Below are 15870 nucleotides of genomic sequence, written 5' to 3'. Positions count from 1 at the left end.
GGCACATGGAAGAAGAAAGAGGTACCTTCTACGATCCTCATCCTCAAATTCCAGTGGCATGGGATGTCGCGACCTCAATCTTGTGCTTTGTCTAGCTCTTGTTTGAGAAACCTAGTTAAGTGACTAAAGTACTCACAGAGCATATCGTCTTACTGCTTTGGTAACTTTCCAGTTTTGCAAAGAACCCTACTTTATAGCACAGTGGAGGACAGCCACGTCCCACCTGCGAAAACCTTTACGTATTCTCCATTAACAGTAAAGAGAAATGTAGAAGAAGCCGTGGAACCCTTGATGGAAGGGTTAAAAAAGATATCAGATTTTGGAACTAGGACGCATCTTAACCAAGGGCTTTCAAACTGTCTCTAAGCTGAGGGTAAGCTGTCAGTCAAGGTAAACGCGCATGTCGCCAGCCTCCCTGGAACTTGTCGCACTGGATCTAAACAGTCGCTTGTGGGCTGTGTGGCAGCAGCTGTTCCTCAGAAGCGTAAGTGCCACGGAGATGCGGGGCCTCTCTACTCCTGTCCTCCCCGTGCGTTAAGCTGCTGTGCTAAACACATGTGTACCCACCTCTGTCCACACCGCGCATGCACGCTAACACTCACGACGCTTGGCCGTTAGACTAGACAGGGCACAACACCTTTTTTTTGTCTGTTTGGCAATTAACCATTCACTGGCTTTTTTTGTTGTAACATGCACTTCCTTTCTCTTGTTTTCATTCAAGCTGTGTACGCCATGGAAATTAATGTGGAGAAAGACACACAAACAGGAGAGACCAAGATTCTCTCTACAGCCACCATTGGCCCAGAGGGGGTCCATCCAAGAGGAGTCAAGGTCTATGAGGATGGTACCAAAGTAGTGTATGAGGTGCGCTCAGCGGGCACCGTGGTAGAGAACGGAGTGCACAGATTAAGCTCCAAGGATGTAGAAGAGCTCATTCAGAAGGCTGGACAGTCAAGCCTCAGAGGCGGGCGCGTGTCAGAGAGGACTGCGGTTGCAGATGGGAGCCTGGGCCACCCTAAGGAACACGTGCTCTGCAAAGAGGCCAAGTTAGAAATGGTCCATAAGTCTAGGAAGGACCGCTCCTCCGGGAACCCAGGGCAGCAGGCCCAAGCCCCCAGCTCTGAAGGGCCGCAGGCGAACTTGGATCAGCCCGTCACCATGATTTTCATGGGCTACCAAAACATTGAGGACGAAGAGGAGACAAAAAAGGTGCTAGGCTACGATGAAACCATCAAGGCTGAGTTGGTCCTCATTGACGAAGACGACGAGAAGTCCTTGAGGGAGAAGACCGTGACGGACGTGTCCACAATCGACGGGAATGCGGCGGAGCTGGTGTCTGGGAGGCCCATCTCCGACACCACCGAGCCCTCATCCCCAGAAGGGAAGGAAGAGAGCCTGGCCACAGAGCCAGCCGCAGGTACCCAAAAGAAAAAGCGCTGTCAATGCTGTGTTGTCATGTGACCACTTCTCTCTTCCCCTTTCTTCGGGGCAGCCTCGGGGCTCCCCACCACTTACCTAGACCTCACTGTACCACTCACTGCAATACTGTGAACTGGAAGCCAGCGCCTGCCTGCCTTGCAGTCGGATTGCTTTGCTCTCTCTTATTTTCCACCCTTTGCGTGTTTCTCTGGTTTCCTCACCTCAGAGACAGCGTGCATGTGTGTGCTTCATTCTTTCCAAGAACTTGCTCTTGCTCTGAACCTTTCCCTGTGTCTTCAAGAGCGAACCAATTCCTTCCTGCTCGATTGAGATGGACTCTTCATGGCAGCGAGTTACATAGTAGCCTTAATCCACTCGACTGGGACCGACCCCGGTGGCACCGGGGTTCATTCTGTAGTGTGTTCCCATCCTGTACTCACACATCGCCACACCGCTGGTGTCTCCCTTGCCTCCCTTGCTGTGGATCTGTGCTTTTATATCTTGTGTGGCAAAACGCTGTTGGCTCTAGCCCGTCACTAGTGTAGCCAGAAGTGGACCTCACTTAATCTGTCCATCTAGGGCGATGCTTTCTGCTGCCTTACGTGAGCTTCCAGAGGACAGTGTCGCGCATCTCTGGCTTTCCTTCTGTTACACCCGAAATGAAGCTGATGTGAAAGAAAAGAACCCAGGGCTTGTCACAGCTGGAACCTAGGGACTGGTTTCCCTAACCCGCCCACCAGCACCTGTCCCTCATTCACGGCTTCCCTGGTGGACCCTTTATACAAGAAGCACCATTTTTTTAATTTTCTAAGGACGTGAAACAAACATTGTTTCCAGCATCGGTAGTGGTCTCCAAACGTAGGCAAGAGCACTGGCCTTGCTTCTGTTCTCTCGGAACAATGTAAATTTTTATATTGTTTGCTTTTCCACGGACGTTTTCTGATCATGTTCCTCTCTTTCCAACGAAGGGATCATTTTGAGGCGTATCTCTGCAGTGACCATATTTCTAGAACAGTCTTTCTGACCTACAGTGGCGGCTGTGATGGTCCCACTTCATTGTGGATGGTGCTGTAACTGAGACCTGTCCATCTCACCTGCCCAGTTGATTCCAGAGCCTTACTTCCGGTCTCTTTTCTTTCTGTCCCCACAAAAAAGAGAATGTTTCACATAATGTTAGCATGTAGGTTCATCCACCCCTCCAAAAAAAATTAAAATGTAAAAAAAAAATGTAAAAGATTAAGAAAGACCTGTCTTAAGCACATTAGGTGTTTAAATTTCTTCCACAAATACTGGTTGATTGAGTGGCACATAGCTGAGCTTCTTAAAGCATGTTTCTTAAACTTCTGGAGATTTCAGAACATCAAAGAATAGTTTCTGTCTAGAACACAATGAACAATTCTTTAAATAAATTTTTGGCACTCCCCCGAAGCAAACAGCCACACATATAGTAAAACCAAAGGGAAGCAATTTAATAACATGATCATATAGTAATAAAATAAAGGTGTAAATTTTAACTGATTTTAGTAACAGAGATATCTTAACTTTAAGTTATTTGCCCAAATGTTAATAGCATTGTTACAAATCATTCACAATATTATCTGTGTTCTATATAAGGTAGTTTCAAAAAACATGCAATAGGCATACTGCATCAAACCTAACTTCTGTGAAAAGTAGATGAGAAAAAAATAAGGTAGTCTTTAGAGAATTTGACTAAAGAACTAACTAAATTTGCCCTAATTATTTGCTTTCACAGTGCTAAATCTAGTAGTATTTTTAATTTCTTGGCTTGAAATTATATGCATTCTAATCAAAAAGAAAATAATATTTTTATTGTTCAACATTAATTTTTCTCTAATACTGCACAAAGTGAGTCATTTTATCACCGATATGTAAACAAAACAAGTGAAAGAAGGGAAAAATAAAAGAGCTAAGTTCTGCTTTCTGAGACGATTTCATCCATGGCTTGGTTTTGAACAGTTGATGGAATTATCTCTAAATCTCAGCTTCACGCAAGCAGCTGCAATGGACTAAAACTGTTCTGTTATCTGGAAATAATACCTGGTTTTGCTGCCTATAAATCTCACTCGGCTTCCTGCTCCTCAGCAAGTGGTCACTAAGGCATCATTTAAATGATAAATAAAATGACATGCCCGATAAGCCCACTTACATGGAAAAAGAAAACAGTTGCCATGTGTTGGACAATCTATTATTTTAACAATTTATTTAAGAAAGCAAACACTCAAAGTGTACCACAGCTTCTCTTCTTTTTTTTTTTTTATTCCCTTGGGGATTAAAACTATTCGATATGAGTTTTTATGTATTTTTCCCCCCACTTCTTTACAATATGAGTTTTTAAAAGCACAGTTAGTAAGTGGAATGGGGGAACTTAGAACCCTTGGGCTTGCTGGCTGATCGTCAGAATCTGAGTCATCTTGGACAGTGAATTCCCGGAAATGACCTGCCCTTCCTCCCATAAATGAACTAGTTTCTCATGAAGGCACTGACCTGCACCTCTCACTACAATGCTGTACAGAAGTCGTGAAAGACTAATGATAGCCTGCACTCTCATTCACCAATGACTATTATAGGGAGTAGCAAGCTATATGAATTAGAGTGCTCTCTACATGTTTACTACACAGCTGATCATGTAATTGTTTTCAAAGTAAGATGTGTTGCTTTTATGAAAATGATCTGTGGCCACAGTAAATGCAGGAGTGTTTGAACGTGGCATATATATATATATATATTTGCATACTTTGTATCCTTTTCCTAATCTAAGGTGGGATTCGGGCTCAGCCAGTACTTTTTTGGGATGAGAGCTACAGTCCCACCTGCAGCAGCGAGTAGCTACCCTTCCTAAGGAAGATATCCAGTTGTGAGAGTGAACAGTCATTGGCGTTCTCTGTGATTGACTATATCAGCAGTTGCCAACCGGTGGTCTGGGGACCACTGGTGGTCCCTGAGGTCCGAAAGGTTGGCGACCGCTGGACTATATACCCAGACTAATTAGAGCATCAGGAATGAAGCTACAGAACCATGATCTTTTTTGAGCTAATGGTTAGTTGGACTTTCTTTAAAACCATATCATTAGTTCCCTCATAAATGGAAAGAGGAAGAGAAGGAATATTTTATTTGTTTATAAATAGATTTTCAGTGGCATCGAATTAAAGATCCTTTCATGGTTAAAATGATAAGTTTAACCTTACATGCCCTGAAAAATCTTGGTGACTTGTTTCATATATCCTTGACTTTTTGTTTGTTTGATATGTCATAGAACAAACTACAGGAAATTCTTGTTTACCCGTCCCTCTGTTACCCATCAGTATATTAATTCCTTATATAAGCAAACGTTAGTTGGCTCTAGCAGTGATTTGACAATGTCCAATGATGTCACTTAATATTGGGAGTAGAGAGGGCAAGGGGCTAGGGAATTCCCTTCTGGCCAAACCCCAAACGTAATCTCCTGAGCAACCTACAATTATTCAAAGACTTTCAGGAAACTCGAACAAATTCTAGTGTTCATCTGATTTGACTTCTTTCTGAACTGTTGAAAGACAATGTATCTGCTTCAAATCCCCACATATTCCATCTTCCTGGTGATAGCTGTGTTTTTCCTGCATGCAAGTAGAATATTTTATTTTGGGTAGGGTCAAGTTTTTATAAAAGAGGGGAAACTATATGTCTAGAGATACAGTATCTCTGGAGCAAAACATTGAGGCCAAGTGTGAAAACAGCCTATTTCTCTTCACTTCTGCAGAATTCCATTTCAAGGGACCACACAATACCCTTGGCAATGACCATTTATTTCATTCCAATGAACGAACTGGTAGCAAGAGAGGAGGAGGGGATATGGTGATAGAGGCAAAAACTGAACCACCAAAACAGTGCTTCCTTTTTAAAAGCATTTTCCTGCCAATTTAAAACACAGACGAACAGAAGGAAACTTGACTTTGGGTGGTGAACATAGTACAATATACAAGTGATGTATTATAGAATTGCATACCTGAAACCTATGTAATTTTATTAACCAATGACACCCCAGTCGATTCAATTAAAAAATAATAAAACACAGATGAACATAGACAAAGTGTGCCCAGAGGACTTTCTTGGTTTTTAACTTAAATCTAGAAGCCCAGCTGTCTCTGTTTGTCACTAGACCTCCCTGTGGAGTTAAACTCAGCGAAGGCCCCATTCCTTATGGAAATATTCTCATCTCCCTCAATGTTGCTTTGTTAACAATAAATTCCAAGATGAGCAGCTTTATGTTGTATTTTTGCAAAATGTGCATTTGTTATTGAAACCACAGGTTCACCGCATAGCAAAAACCTAAGTGTCAGAAACTTTACAAATATGCAAAGTTTTAGAAGCTCCTTCATGTACTATGTCAGGTGCATGGAACTCCACTGACTAGGATAGGACCTGAGAGACCCTCTGTCCTGTGGGCTAATGCCACCAGCTGGTATGTGGAGTTATAGCATATGTCACAGAGCAGCTCAAAATCATGAGCAAGATGGGGTCTTTGAGTCCTGTGGCGAGTTCACCCTCATTGCATAGTTCCCTTCTGCTCTTATCAAGAAAAGCTGCCTGCATTTTCTAGGGAAAAAAAAGTTAGTCTTTTCTGAGGGGCATGGTGCAGTTATGTGTCTGTATGTTCATAGCTTCAGTGAACTTCATAATAAAATCCCCAGTCTAACAAAACACAGAATACTTATTATTCGAATGTAGAAAAGGATAGAATAAAAATGACATCCTGAAAGTTTCAAAGGGCAATTTTACCAGGGAACCCTAGACCAGCCTCACCCCCCACCCTTAACTTTTATATGACTTAAATCGGCCTCCGCTTCCCTCTCCACCCCAGTCTAACATAAGAAGGCCAGAACTGTAGCGCAAAAAAACAAAACCTGCTTTCGATGTGAAAGTATAACATGACATTTTAGGGGACCGCAGATTTTCTGCATCTAAGATCTGGACAGCCTTAACTTTTGTAAAAAAAACAAACACAACAACAATTTTTTTCAATGCTCTCTTTTACTAAACAGGAAAACAAAATGTTTCCTGAAATTAATGACTTTTTTATATTTTGTGACTATTTTCTAAGTTTCTACAGGTTGAAGTGTGAATGGTCATCTTCTCCCCATACTGCCTCTTGCTAGTCACCTGGGGCTCTTTTTTGCAAGTCACTGCATTCTTAGCAAAAGAAAGGTATATCTTGGGAATCACACAATTCTCCATAGACTTCAGGCAGTTCTCCCAGAGTGAGAGAACAGAGATACAGAAAGAAAAGAATTACAGGGTGGCTTTCTTTTTTATTTTCCTATGGTTAATGTACTGTACAGTATATATGTTTACAGAATGTATCTGCCTTGTGATGTTAACTAAATGAATGACAAAAAAAAAAAAGAGTTCTGATGTGCCATTTGAAAGTTTGCCTTAGCATCGCTGTTTATGTTCTCCTTTTCTGTCCTTTTAAAAAACGCAGGTTGTATTCCAAAGCTGTATTAACACAACATTCTCTTCCCACCCCTGCCCAGCCCTCTTCAGAGCGGTGGATTTTATCACAGGAGCCTGGAGGCAGAGCCTTGCCCAGAGGGAATAAAGTGGACATAGTTTGGGCATTGCCTCGGCCCATCTACCAACCAAACGTTCTGTGTTTTCATCTTGGCCTGCCAAATCACACTCTGACATTCCTGGGGCGGGCCATGTGACCTGCAGTCCTTCCCCCGGTGAAGGAGGTGCACCTGTGGCCCCCCCTCTCTGGGTCTGGGAGCATATTTTTTAGCATAATTGGCATAGCTTTGAAAAAGCAGGAGAGATGGAGTCATATGGTGTGACTGGGTCATTGCTGACAGGTGTGCCCATTCATTATAGTCTAAGATGAGTCGCATGATATGGGTGGGAGTAAGGAGTGGCTATAGAAATTGGAATATTTTACATTTATGTATTTTTTTGAGGAAAAATATTTTTATAGTGAATTCTATATGCATTCTGAAGCTTGAGTTTGAAAACACTCTTGATTGACTGAGTTATTTCTCCATTCCGTTAAAGTAACTTTCCGGTGAACTCCATAGCACTAGCCCAGGCCTCAGGGGTGTGAACACAGGGCCGAGCCCTGCCCTCACACCACCACTGCACGGAGTCCAGTTTTTCCTAACAGACCTAGGTTGTAAGACCAAACTTTCCGTAACTATCGTTAGAGAAACTGTTGAATGGCTTGAGAGCTCTCTGGGCTTCATCTTTAAATATATATTTATTGATTTCAGAGAGGAAGAGAGCGGGAGAGAGAGATATAGAAACATTAGTGATGAGAGAGAATCATTGATTGGCTACCTCCTACATGCCCAACACTGGGGATCGAGCCCACAACCCAGGCATGTGCCCTTGACGGGATCGAACTCAGGACTTTCAGTCCACAGGCCAACACTCTATCCACTGAGCCAAACCAGCTAGGGCTGGGCTCCATCTTTAATAATAATATATAATCATTTTTTGGAAGGAAGTAGCTATCCTATATAATAATCCTATATAATAAAAAATAAAATGTCAAATAGAAAAAAAAGATAATCCTATATAATAAAAGCCTAATATGCAAATTGTCCCCTCAACCGGAAGTTCCACCGGGAGTTGGACCAGAGGTGGGGCCGGCCAACCACCCGTGGCCTCTCCTCCTGGCCGGCCCCACCCTGGCTGGCAGCTGTGGCAAGCAGCTGGGGGAAGGGAGGCCCTGGCCAGCAGCCATTAGGGACCCTACCCAGGCACCAATTTCGTGCACTAGGCCTCTAGTTTTAAATATAAGTCCAACTCTGTCACATATTTAAGGAGTAACTGCTACATTGAGGTTAAGAGACCATTCACTACAGTGCATTTGAGTCATAGGTGTGAAAAGGTGAGTCAGAAACAACTGGCTCTTCATCTGTACATAAATGCATAAACCAACAATATAAAGCTTACCAGGTATCACTGGCCTTGTAAATATTAATGGGGCTGCATCATATTTTCAGAGCTAAGTAGAGATGAGAAAGAATTGCCTTTATCCATCTGTAAAGAAGATTCTGAATTTTTAGAGTTCTTGGATCCCCACCCCTACCCCACCTCTAGTTTGCTGCCAAATTCCTGAGTTCTGGTGGCATTAACACTCAGTCTCATGAAGATCTTCACCCACCCCCACTCCTCTGGCTGACAGGGTGGTTCAAGCTTCAGTCTGCTCACCACTCCTGTCAGACTCTCTTGCCGGGTTGCATCCTTTTCCGGCATGGGTCCTATTTCTACTACCCTAAAAGACCAAGATCCTTTTCCCAACAAGACAAGGTCATAAACACGTTCCATTTCAAGAAAAATAACCCCTCGGATTCCCATGCAAATCATTTTAATTCTTTCATCACCAGGATCCCCCCAATGGGCTCAAGTCAAGCCCAGCTGTGAACATTAGTGTCATGGAGACAATTTCCAAAAATGAAAGAACTATGCAACTGCCCGAAGGTGCTACGGGAGAGCCAGTGTACTCTCGTTTCTTATTACTACGGCACCTCTTGGTTTTGAGATGAGGTGGGCAGGGCAGGGAGCCACCCAGCCCCTTGGTTTCACGATGACAAGTGTTTACCTGCCAAGAGACCACTGGGCAATGCCTGACCCCAACTCTTCTGTGTGTAGCTCCAACTCCAATTTCTCAATATTCTATTCTGGCAAGTGGAAAGAGTTCTGTTCTTTGTCGGGTTCTGGAACGTTCTTTCCTCCTCTCAAGCTCCTGACCTTGTAGAGTTGAAATCATACAGGGGTTCCAGAAAATGTTGTGTCTGATGCAGCTTTCTGGTGAATGTAGGTTGTCAATGGAATTTTCAGCTTTAGCAGCTCACTGGGGTGAGTGGCATCTCTGTAGATACATCCATTCTGTGGTTGGTTGGGGGCTGGGGTGGGAGCCTGTCGTGCTTTTCCTGAAGTAGACTTGCTGGGCTAGCTGCTGTACTTTGTAACCTGAAGTGTACTTGGACTGTTCTGTTTCCTTCGGATGACAAAGCAAAAACTGATGATAGAAATAACACTGCCAGCGACAGCCAATGCTGTACCTGTAGCTTCTCTCTGTTCCTCTGTACAGTGTTAATAGACAATAAACTGCCTTTGTACTGCATCTACCTCTGTGTCTGGGCCCCGATTCTTTTCCTTTTCATCTGCCATGAGTGGACGCCGGGCCAGACTGCGTGGGGATCGCCTTCGACCGCTCACTCAAACTAAACACTAACCGAACTTGAACATGCTTCAGAATCACCCAGGGATACCTGCTAAGCTCGTGGAAACGCGTTCACACCTCTGGCACTCAGGTTCAGATTCCCAGGTTGGGGCCCCATAACCTGCGTTTTTAATAATGTCTCCGAGTGATTCTGATCCATGTGGTACCTGGCCCATCTGTAGGTTTGTGTGTCCCCCAGTGGAAATCCCCGTGGCCTGCCTGTTCCAGCTGGTCTCCACACTAACTTAATCCCATCTCCCACACTTCCTCTCTCTCACCCGCTCTTACACGTCTTTCTCCACACCTGTCATCTTTTTTCCTGTTCCTTGCAAGCCCCCAGCAGCGGCATTGACTGTGATCCCCTGGGTGAAACGCAGACTGCCACTTAGGTTAGGTGGTAAGCACTCATCCAGTGTGGTCTCCTAAGCAGGAGCATCTGAAGACGCCCAGGACTTTGATATTCTTCCTGACTGTTATAGCCTCTTGACCTAGAAGAGGGTCAGTAAACGTTTTCTGTAAATGGCCAGATAGTACTTGGGGCTTTGTGGGCCAGATGAATTCGGTCACAACGACTCCGCTCTGCCAGAAAGCAGCCACACATCCTACATAAATGAATGACTGTGATTATGTTCCAACAAACTTTATTTACTACAACAGCTTTTGGGCAGGACTTGGCCTTCAGGCTTGTGGTTTGCTGACCCCTGGTCTTCAGCAAGGCTTGGTACATTGTAGGTGTTCAATAAAAAAAAGTTTAAAAGCCATCGCATGAAAGAATGAACAAAGGGCAGATGTGAAATCACCTACAAAAATGTCACAGAAAGTTGTCTTTGAAGATACGGAGTAAATGAAATCATTTGGGGCATTCTTATGTGGTTGGGTTCCATGGTGGATTTTCTTGTTAGGTCTTTATGCCTGGAAGGGAACTTTAAAGACTGAGACTTGAATGGTGCCTTATAGACTGCTCAAACTGCCAAGCTGATATTAGTAAGAGTTTCAACCAATAGAAAGTTGAGGAAGTACAAGGTCATCTTGTCCTTGTCAGAGTGCTGAGGGCACCAGAACTGCTTGATCTCTAGGCTTCTGAGCATCAGTCCAGGTGTTTGTGGAGTGAGGTTTTGTCTGATCCATCCTACACAGTGAGTGGCAGAGCTTTCTTTAATTGTACTCTTTGTTCCTTGAAATATTCTTTATTGTGTGGACATGTAGACTGGAACCATGATAGCACATTATGCATCGCATAGCTCTAGGGTGTACCAACAGTGACACATCAAGTAGCCTATAAAAAGCTGTGTGCTCACATCCATTCCCAGTGTTGTTGTGGAGTTAAAGGAAATTCTATGTATGCAAAGCACTATGTAAGCTGGAAGTGGGTAGCAAATGTTAGTTTACTCGTGATGAGAAAGTGGTGTATGTCCCAGTACCAAAGGCCTCAACTTTCCCAAATGTAAATATTGTAGGTTATTCAGGTGTGTTTCAGAGCCAGTATAAAAGGGGAAGCTGCTTTTCCCTCCCTTGAGTTGGTGATTGCTTTTGTATTATATTGAACTGTATGAAATTGCCATATTATACACCGATAATATTGACAATGTCATATAATTCAAACTAATACTTCAATTCCAGGTTTCATTTGCCATGATGGAGGGCAAAAGCTTACCAGATGAAATCTAACTCTAGCAGGAGGAATTTAGATGAGAAAATAAGAACTTTGGAAGGGCCTATAGTTCAGTGCTACTAATGCATAACTGGGCATTTCCCCTTGGTGGGTAGGATTTCTTTTAATCCTACATCAACCCTATGAGGTAGACATTGCTATTCTTCTCCTTTATACATGAGGAAACTGAGTTACAGAAATAGTCAGTTCCTTGCCCAATGTAGCAAAGCTAAATATTGGGGAGTGACGGGAACAAGTTTTGAGCTCAGCTCTCTTTACTTCCTTCCATACAGAAGTCTCTGTGTCGTGAAAGTGGTGTGGGAATGCAACTTAGACAGGTACAGAAAGAGTTGGGTAACAGAACCATCTGTGCAAAAAAAAAAAAAAAAAGACAAAATGGCACTGGTTCTTATTTTGCACCTTTACCTGCTCAAGCAAATGCTCTGTAATAACACCGCCCTCTGGAGGATGGGAGGTGTCTCTGCAGTACTTCCTTCCCAGAGGAGAAGCAGAGGGTGAAATCACCCTTTGTTCTCTTATCTGTTAATTAGGAATCCTGTTTTTCTGCTTGATAGTGTTTCCTTCCTCATTCATTAAAAGGATTAACAAAATTGCCCAAACAGCACTGTTAAGTCTAGGAATGGCACGCCCATATCTGAATGAGCAAAAGTGGTTTTGTTGCTGTTGCTGTTGATAGTATTGCTATTATTTCGCCCGTGTCCTAACAGCTAAGAGTAGCAGTGCCCTATGGCATTGTGCAAGTGCCTTTAGATCTAGGCTATATCACCCTCTGCAGCCACCAATAGGACACACTGTCTCCCCAACAGCCCAGCTCCTCTTCTGCTTTTCCCCAAACCATGTCAAATCCTCCACTTTATGGACAACACACAAAAGCAAGGGTTTGCTATTTAGAAGTTAAGGCTACAAGACTTCAGAGATCTTTAGTGCAGAAGTCATAAAATGGTTATCTACGGGTTGAATCCGGCCTACAGTTATGGCAGTTTTGCCTGCATAGTGTTTTAAAAATCATTTTTAATTCATTGTCAATAGTAATAAATTAAGAGAATTCCCATTCTAAAAGTATGGATTTCTAGCTCCCCTTGACATTTAAGAGGCTCTGTCAATAATGGGCCTGTTTCCTGGCTGACAGGTGCCTGGAACTGATGGTGACTGCCCCCTCTAGAGAAGCTGTACTCTCTTATTCGCCATCACCATCACCACCAGTTCCTGTTGCCTTCCTCCTGGCCAGCATCCTTGTTTATATCACCTGCCTGGCCCCTGTTGGCATTTGAGTGTGTTACCCCTAACCTAGCACAGTCCACTCGTTTTATGGCTGGGTCAAATGAGTCCGAGGTGAACATGAGACTTATCCATAACAAGATCATAGAAAAACCAGAACTAGAGATGACATCTCCTCAACTCCTTTGGAAGAATGAGAGTTGGTACTGGGTTAGGATCTGAAGCTGATAGGAGCATTTTAAATTTTGAACAGGCTATAAGCAGAAAGCCAATATCAGAACCTGGTGTTTGTGTGTGTGTGTGTGTGTGTGTGTGTGTGTGTGTGTGTGTGTGTGTTTATTTTGTTTTGTTTTTTTAATATATCTTATTGATTTTTTACAGAGCGGAAGGGAGAGAGATAGAGAGTTAGAAACATCGATGAGAGAGAAACATTGATCAGCTGCCTCCTGCACATCTACTGGGAATGTGCCCGCAACCAAGGTACATGCCCCTAACTGGAATACGCTCCATCCACTGAGCCAAACCGGCTTTGGCTCTGGTGCTTTTTAAAAGAAGAGCCCACATGACTTGTGTGGTGATAGATCATCACAGGCTGGTGAGATCACTTAAAACGTTAAGAAAAGAAAATCCTTTTTCTGCAACAATGTATAGTGTATAGATTATTCTGCTCTATGTTTCTTAGGCAAAATGACCAATGTAAATGTTTTTGGAACTGTGTGGTATCATGTGCCTCATGGTAAAATTTTCATTCCTAGAAAAATAAACGAAAACTTTGCAGTCAACAGTTGAAGAGTTCTAGAGGCTTCATATTTCTTCTTAGGAAAAACACAAAAGGCAAATCCCACGTGTGCTTAAATTTCAACGTGATCTTCTCTCCCCTCTGAATCCTGCCTCTTTTCATCGGTCTCCTGAGGTCATGTGGTCGCAGAATAGTAATATCCTCTGATGTTCACTTCCTTATCTTGCTAAGAAGAATGATCTGAGGAAGTTGGACATTTCAGAGAATTGATGAAACAGGAATCTTTCTTCCCAAGGCTTGTCATCTGAAACCAATGTGATCTAATGTTTCTAGTGTTTTCTTTTTTAAAATGTTTAACTAAGCTAATCAAATTTAAGATGATAATTGTATTTCCCTACTTCCGCCTCCCCCCCCCCCCCCCCCCCCCCCCCATTTCCAAGTAACTGAGTATTGACAGCAGGAGCAGTGGATCTATACTTTTCAGGCCAAGGGTCCAAGGTCAGTCCAAGGACAATGAGATAAATTCTGCAGTCAGGGTGACCCGTCCATACTATCAGAATATGTCTCAAATTTCCGTTCTTCAAGAGCTTATTTCAAACCAGAGAACACCCACAGTTTTCTAGTTTCTTCTTTCCCTGAAATCTGACCACATCCTAACTATACTCAGAGACTCGAGGTGAGATTCTGTCAAATACCTCCACTCCGTTTTTCCTAAACTTTGACGTTTGGGTATCGCTTTAGTTAGTTTTGTCCTGTGTGTATGCCACCTGTGGGCCATTAGTTGATATTTTAACCACTTCTTTGACTTAAGTTTATTTAAAAATAAAGTTGTAGTCCTATCTCAGATAGGCAGCACACACCACAAAAGTAAACTGTCAAAATAAATATAAATCAACATTATTATTAATTTCCAGCTCTCAGCAGTTGCCTAAGAATACATATAATTATCTAGACCGGCTATTAAAGGAGGGAAGTAGGGGCTGGGAGGAGGGGGAAAAGTGTGTTGGGGGAGGGATGTGGGGGGTGGGGGGTGGGAGATAGCTGTAATACTATCAATAATAAAAAATACATTTAAAAAAACAAAGGATGGAAAGCAGGATTAGAGAAATGTCAAAAATACACCTTTTTCTCTTTGATATAATCATATAGTATGAAAGAGCATCCACATGAGAATAGCTTTCTCGCTATGTGATTTGGTATTGTTTAATGCCATACTCAATGACCCCTAAAATTTGGGAAACTCTGCCCTGCCTCATTGTATTTCTTTAAAAACCCCAAGTCTGGCCCTAACCGGTTTGGCTCAGTGGATAGAGTGTCGGCCTGCGGATTCAGGGGTCCCAGGTTCGATTCCAGTCAAGGGCATGTACCTTGGATTCGAGCACATCCCCAGTGGAGAGTGTGCAGGAGGCAGCTGATGGATGTTTCTCACTCTCTATCCCTCTCCCTTCCTCTCTGTAAAAAATCAATAAAATATATTTTAATAAAATAAAATAAAATAAAAACCCCAAGTCTTCATTTTGAAGATTGGGGTGAGATATACAAAGTGACTTGCTCAAAGCGACAGGAAGCAAGAGCAGAAACACCGAGCTGGGATCCAACCCCGGACGGGGTGACTTCGGGTTGTTTCTGTCACACCAGGTGCCTGTCCCTCTGTTTCTCTTATGAGGAATGCACTGAGTACGTCAGCAGCAAACTTAAACTCTCCAGCAAAGATCTCCATTGTTTAAAAACAGAAGTAACATCTGTTCCGGCTACAGCTGCCTCTGGCATAAGCAGTTTTTCACTGAGGAAGGCCAGGTCTAATGGGCTCCTGCCTTACTTGAGCGAAGTAACTTAGGTGATCAGATCTGAGTTTCCAGATAGAAGGGGAAAGTGATGTAATATGCAGGTACCTGATGGGCTGGAGGGTTGGTCCACTGAAAGGCACTCCTGCCTCCAGCTTCAGTACGTCTGTCTTCTGAGCTCCAGCACGTGGACTCCTGCTCAGAAGACATGGTTAACCACTTGAAGAGTCGGGATGTAGCCAATGCAAGCTATAAAACTGGCTCAGCACTAGAGAATAAACAGAGCTTAAAGGGAAAAGAACCACTCGGGGACATCTCAGCTTCTCTTCTCTGTTCTATCCTATGGAATGCGCCTATTTTTCACATGAGGTATACTCACCCCGATAGAAGGAGTTGAACTTCCCCAAAAGCCCATGAGTTCTCCAAGGAAGCACCTGCCATAGCTCTCTGGTTCTCATTTCTTCCTTCTGCACATTAAATCTGGGACGTTTCCTTCAAAATATAATTATACTAGGGCCCCACCCCAGAGATTCTGGTTTAATTGGTGTGGGTGAGGCCTGGGGCACTTATTAAATGGCTCCAAGTGATTCTGACGGGCAGCCAGGGTTAGAAACAACAGCAGGGAAGGGCCTAGAATAGGCAGGCATGGGCCTAGGGGAGAAGTCCAGCTGGAATCCTTGTCTCAACTCTGCAAACAACAACAACAAAGTAGGCTTTGGAGTCAGAACGGAAATCAAATTCCATGTCTGTCATTGGCCAGCTGGTCAGTCTCCGACAACGGGTTTCAATTCACCAAACCTCAGTTTCCTCTTCTGTA

At 43.3% G+C, this 15870-nt stretch overlaps 1 protein-coding gene across 9 annotated transcripts in view; it reads left to right on the top strand.

The window, feature by feature from the left end:
• PALM2AKAP2 (PALM2 and AKAP2 fusion) overlaps nucleotides 1-15870 on the top strand; it is a 372804-nt gene that overhangs the window by 206390 nt on the left and 150544 nt on the right. For 6 of the 9 annotated variants that reach the window (XM_070430922.1, XM_070430923.1, XM_070430926.1 and 3 more), the window contains one exon: nucleotides 722-1417. The exons of the other annotated variants lie outside the window; for them this stretch is intronic. In XM_070430922.1, coding sequence (XP_070287023.1) covers nucleotides 722-1417 — 696 coding nt within the window. The remainder of the gene's footprint in view (nucleotides 1-721; nucleotides 1418-15870) is intronic. 9 annotated transcript variants of the gene reach the window in all.

The sequence above is a fragment of the Myotis yumanensis genome, unplaced genomic scaffold, assembly GCF_028538775.1.
Source record: "Myotis yumanensis isolate MYYU_CA2020_CCGP unplaced genomic scaffold, mMyoYum1.0.hap1 SCAF_12, whole genome shotgun sequence".
Lineage (NCBI taxonomy): Eukaryota > Metazoa > Chordata > Mammalia > Chiroptera > Vespertilionidae > Myotis > Myotis yumanensis.
The sequence above is the reverse complement of the archived record's forward strand: the minus strand, read 5'-3'. Positions and strand labels throughout refer to the sequence as shown.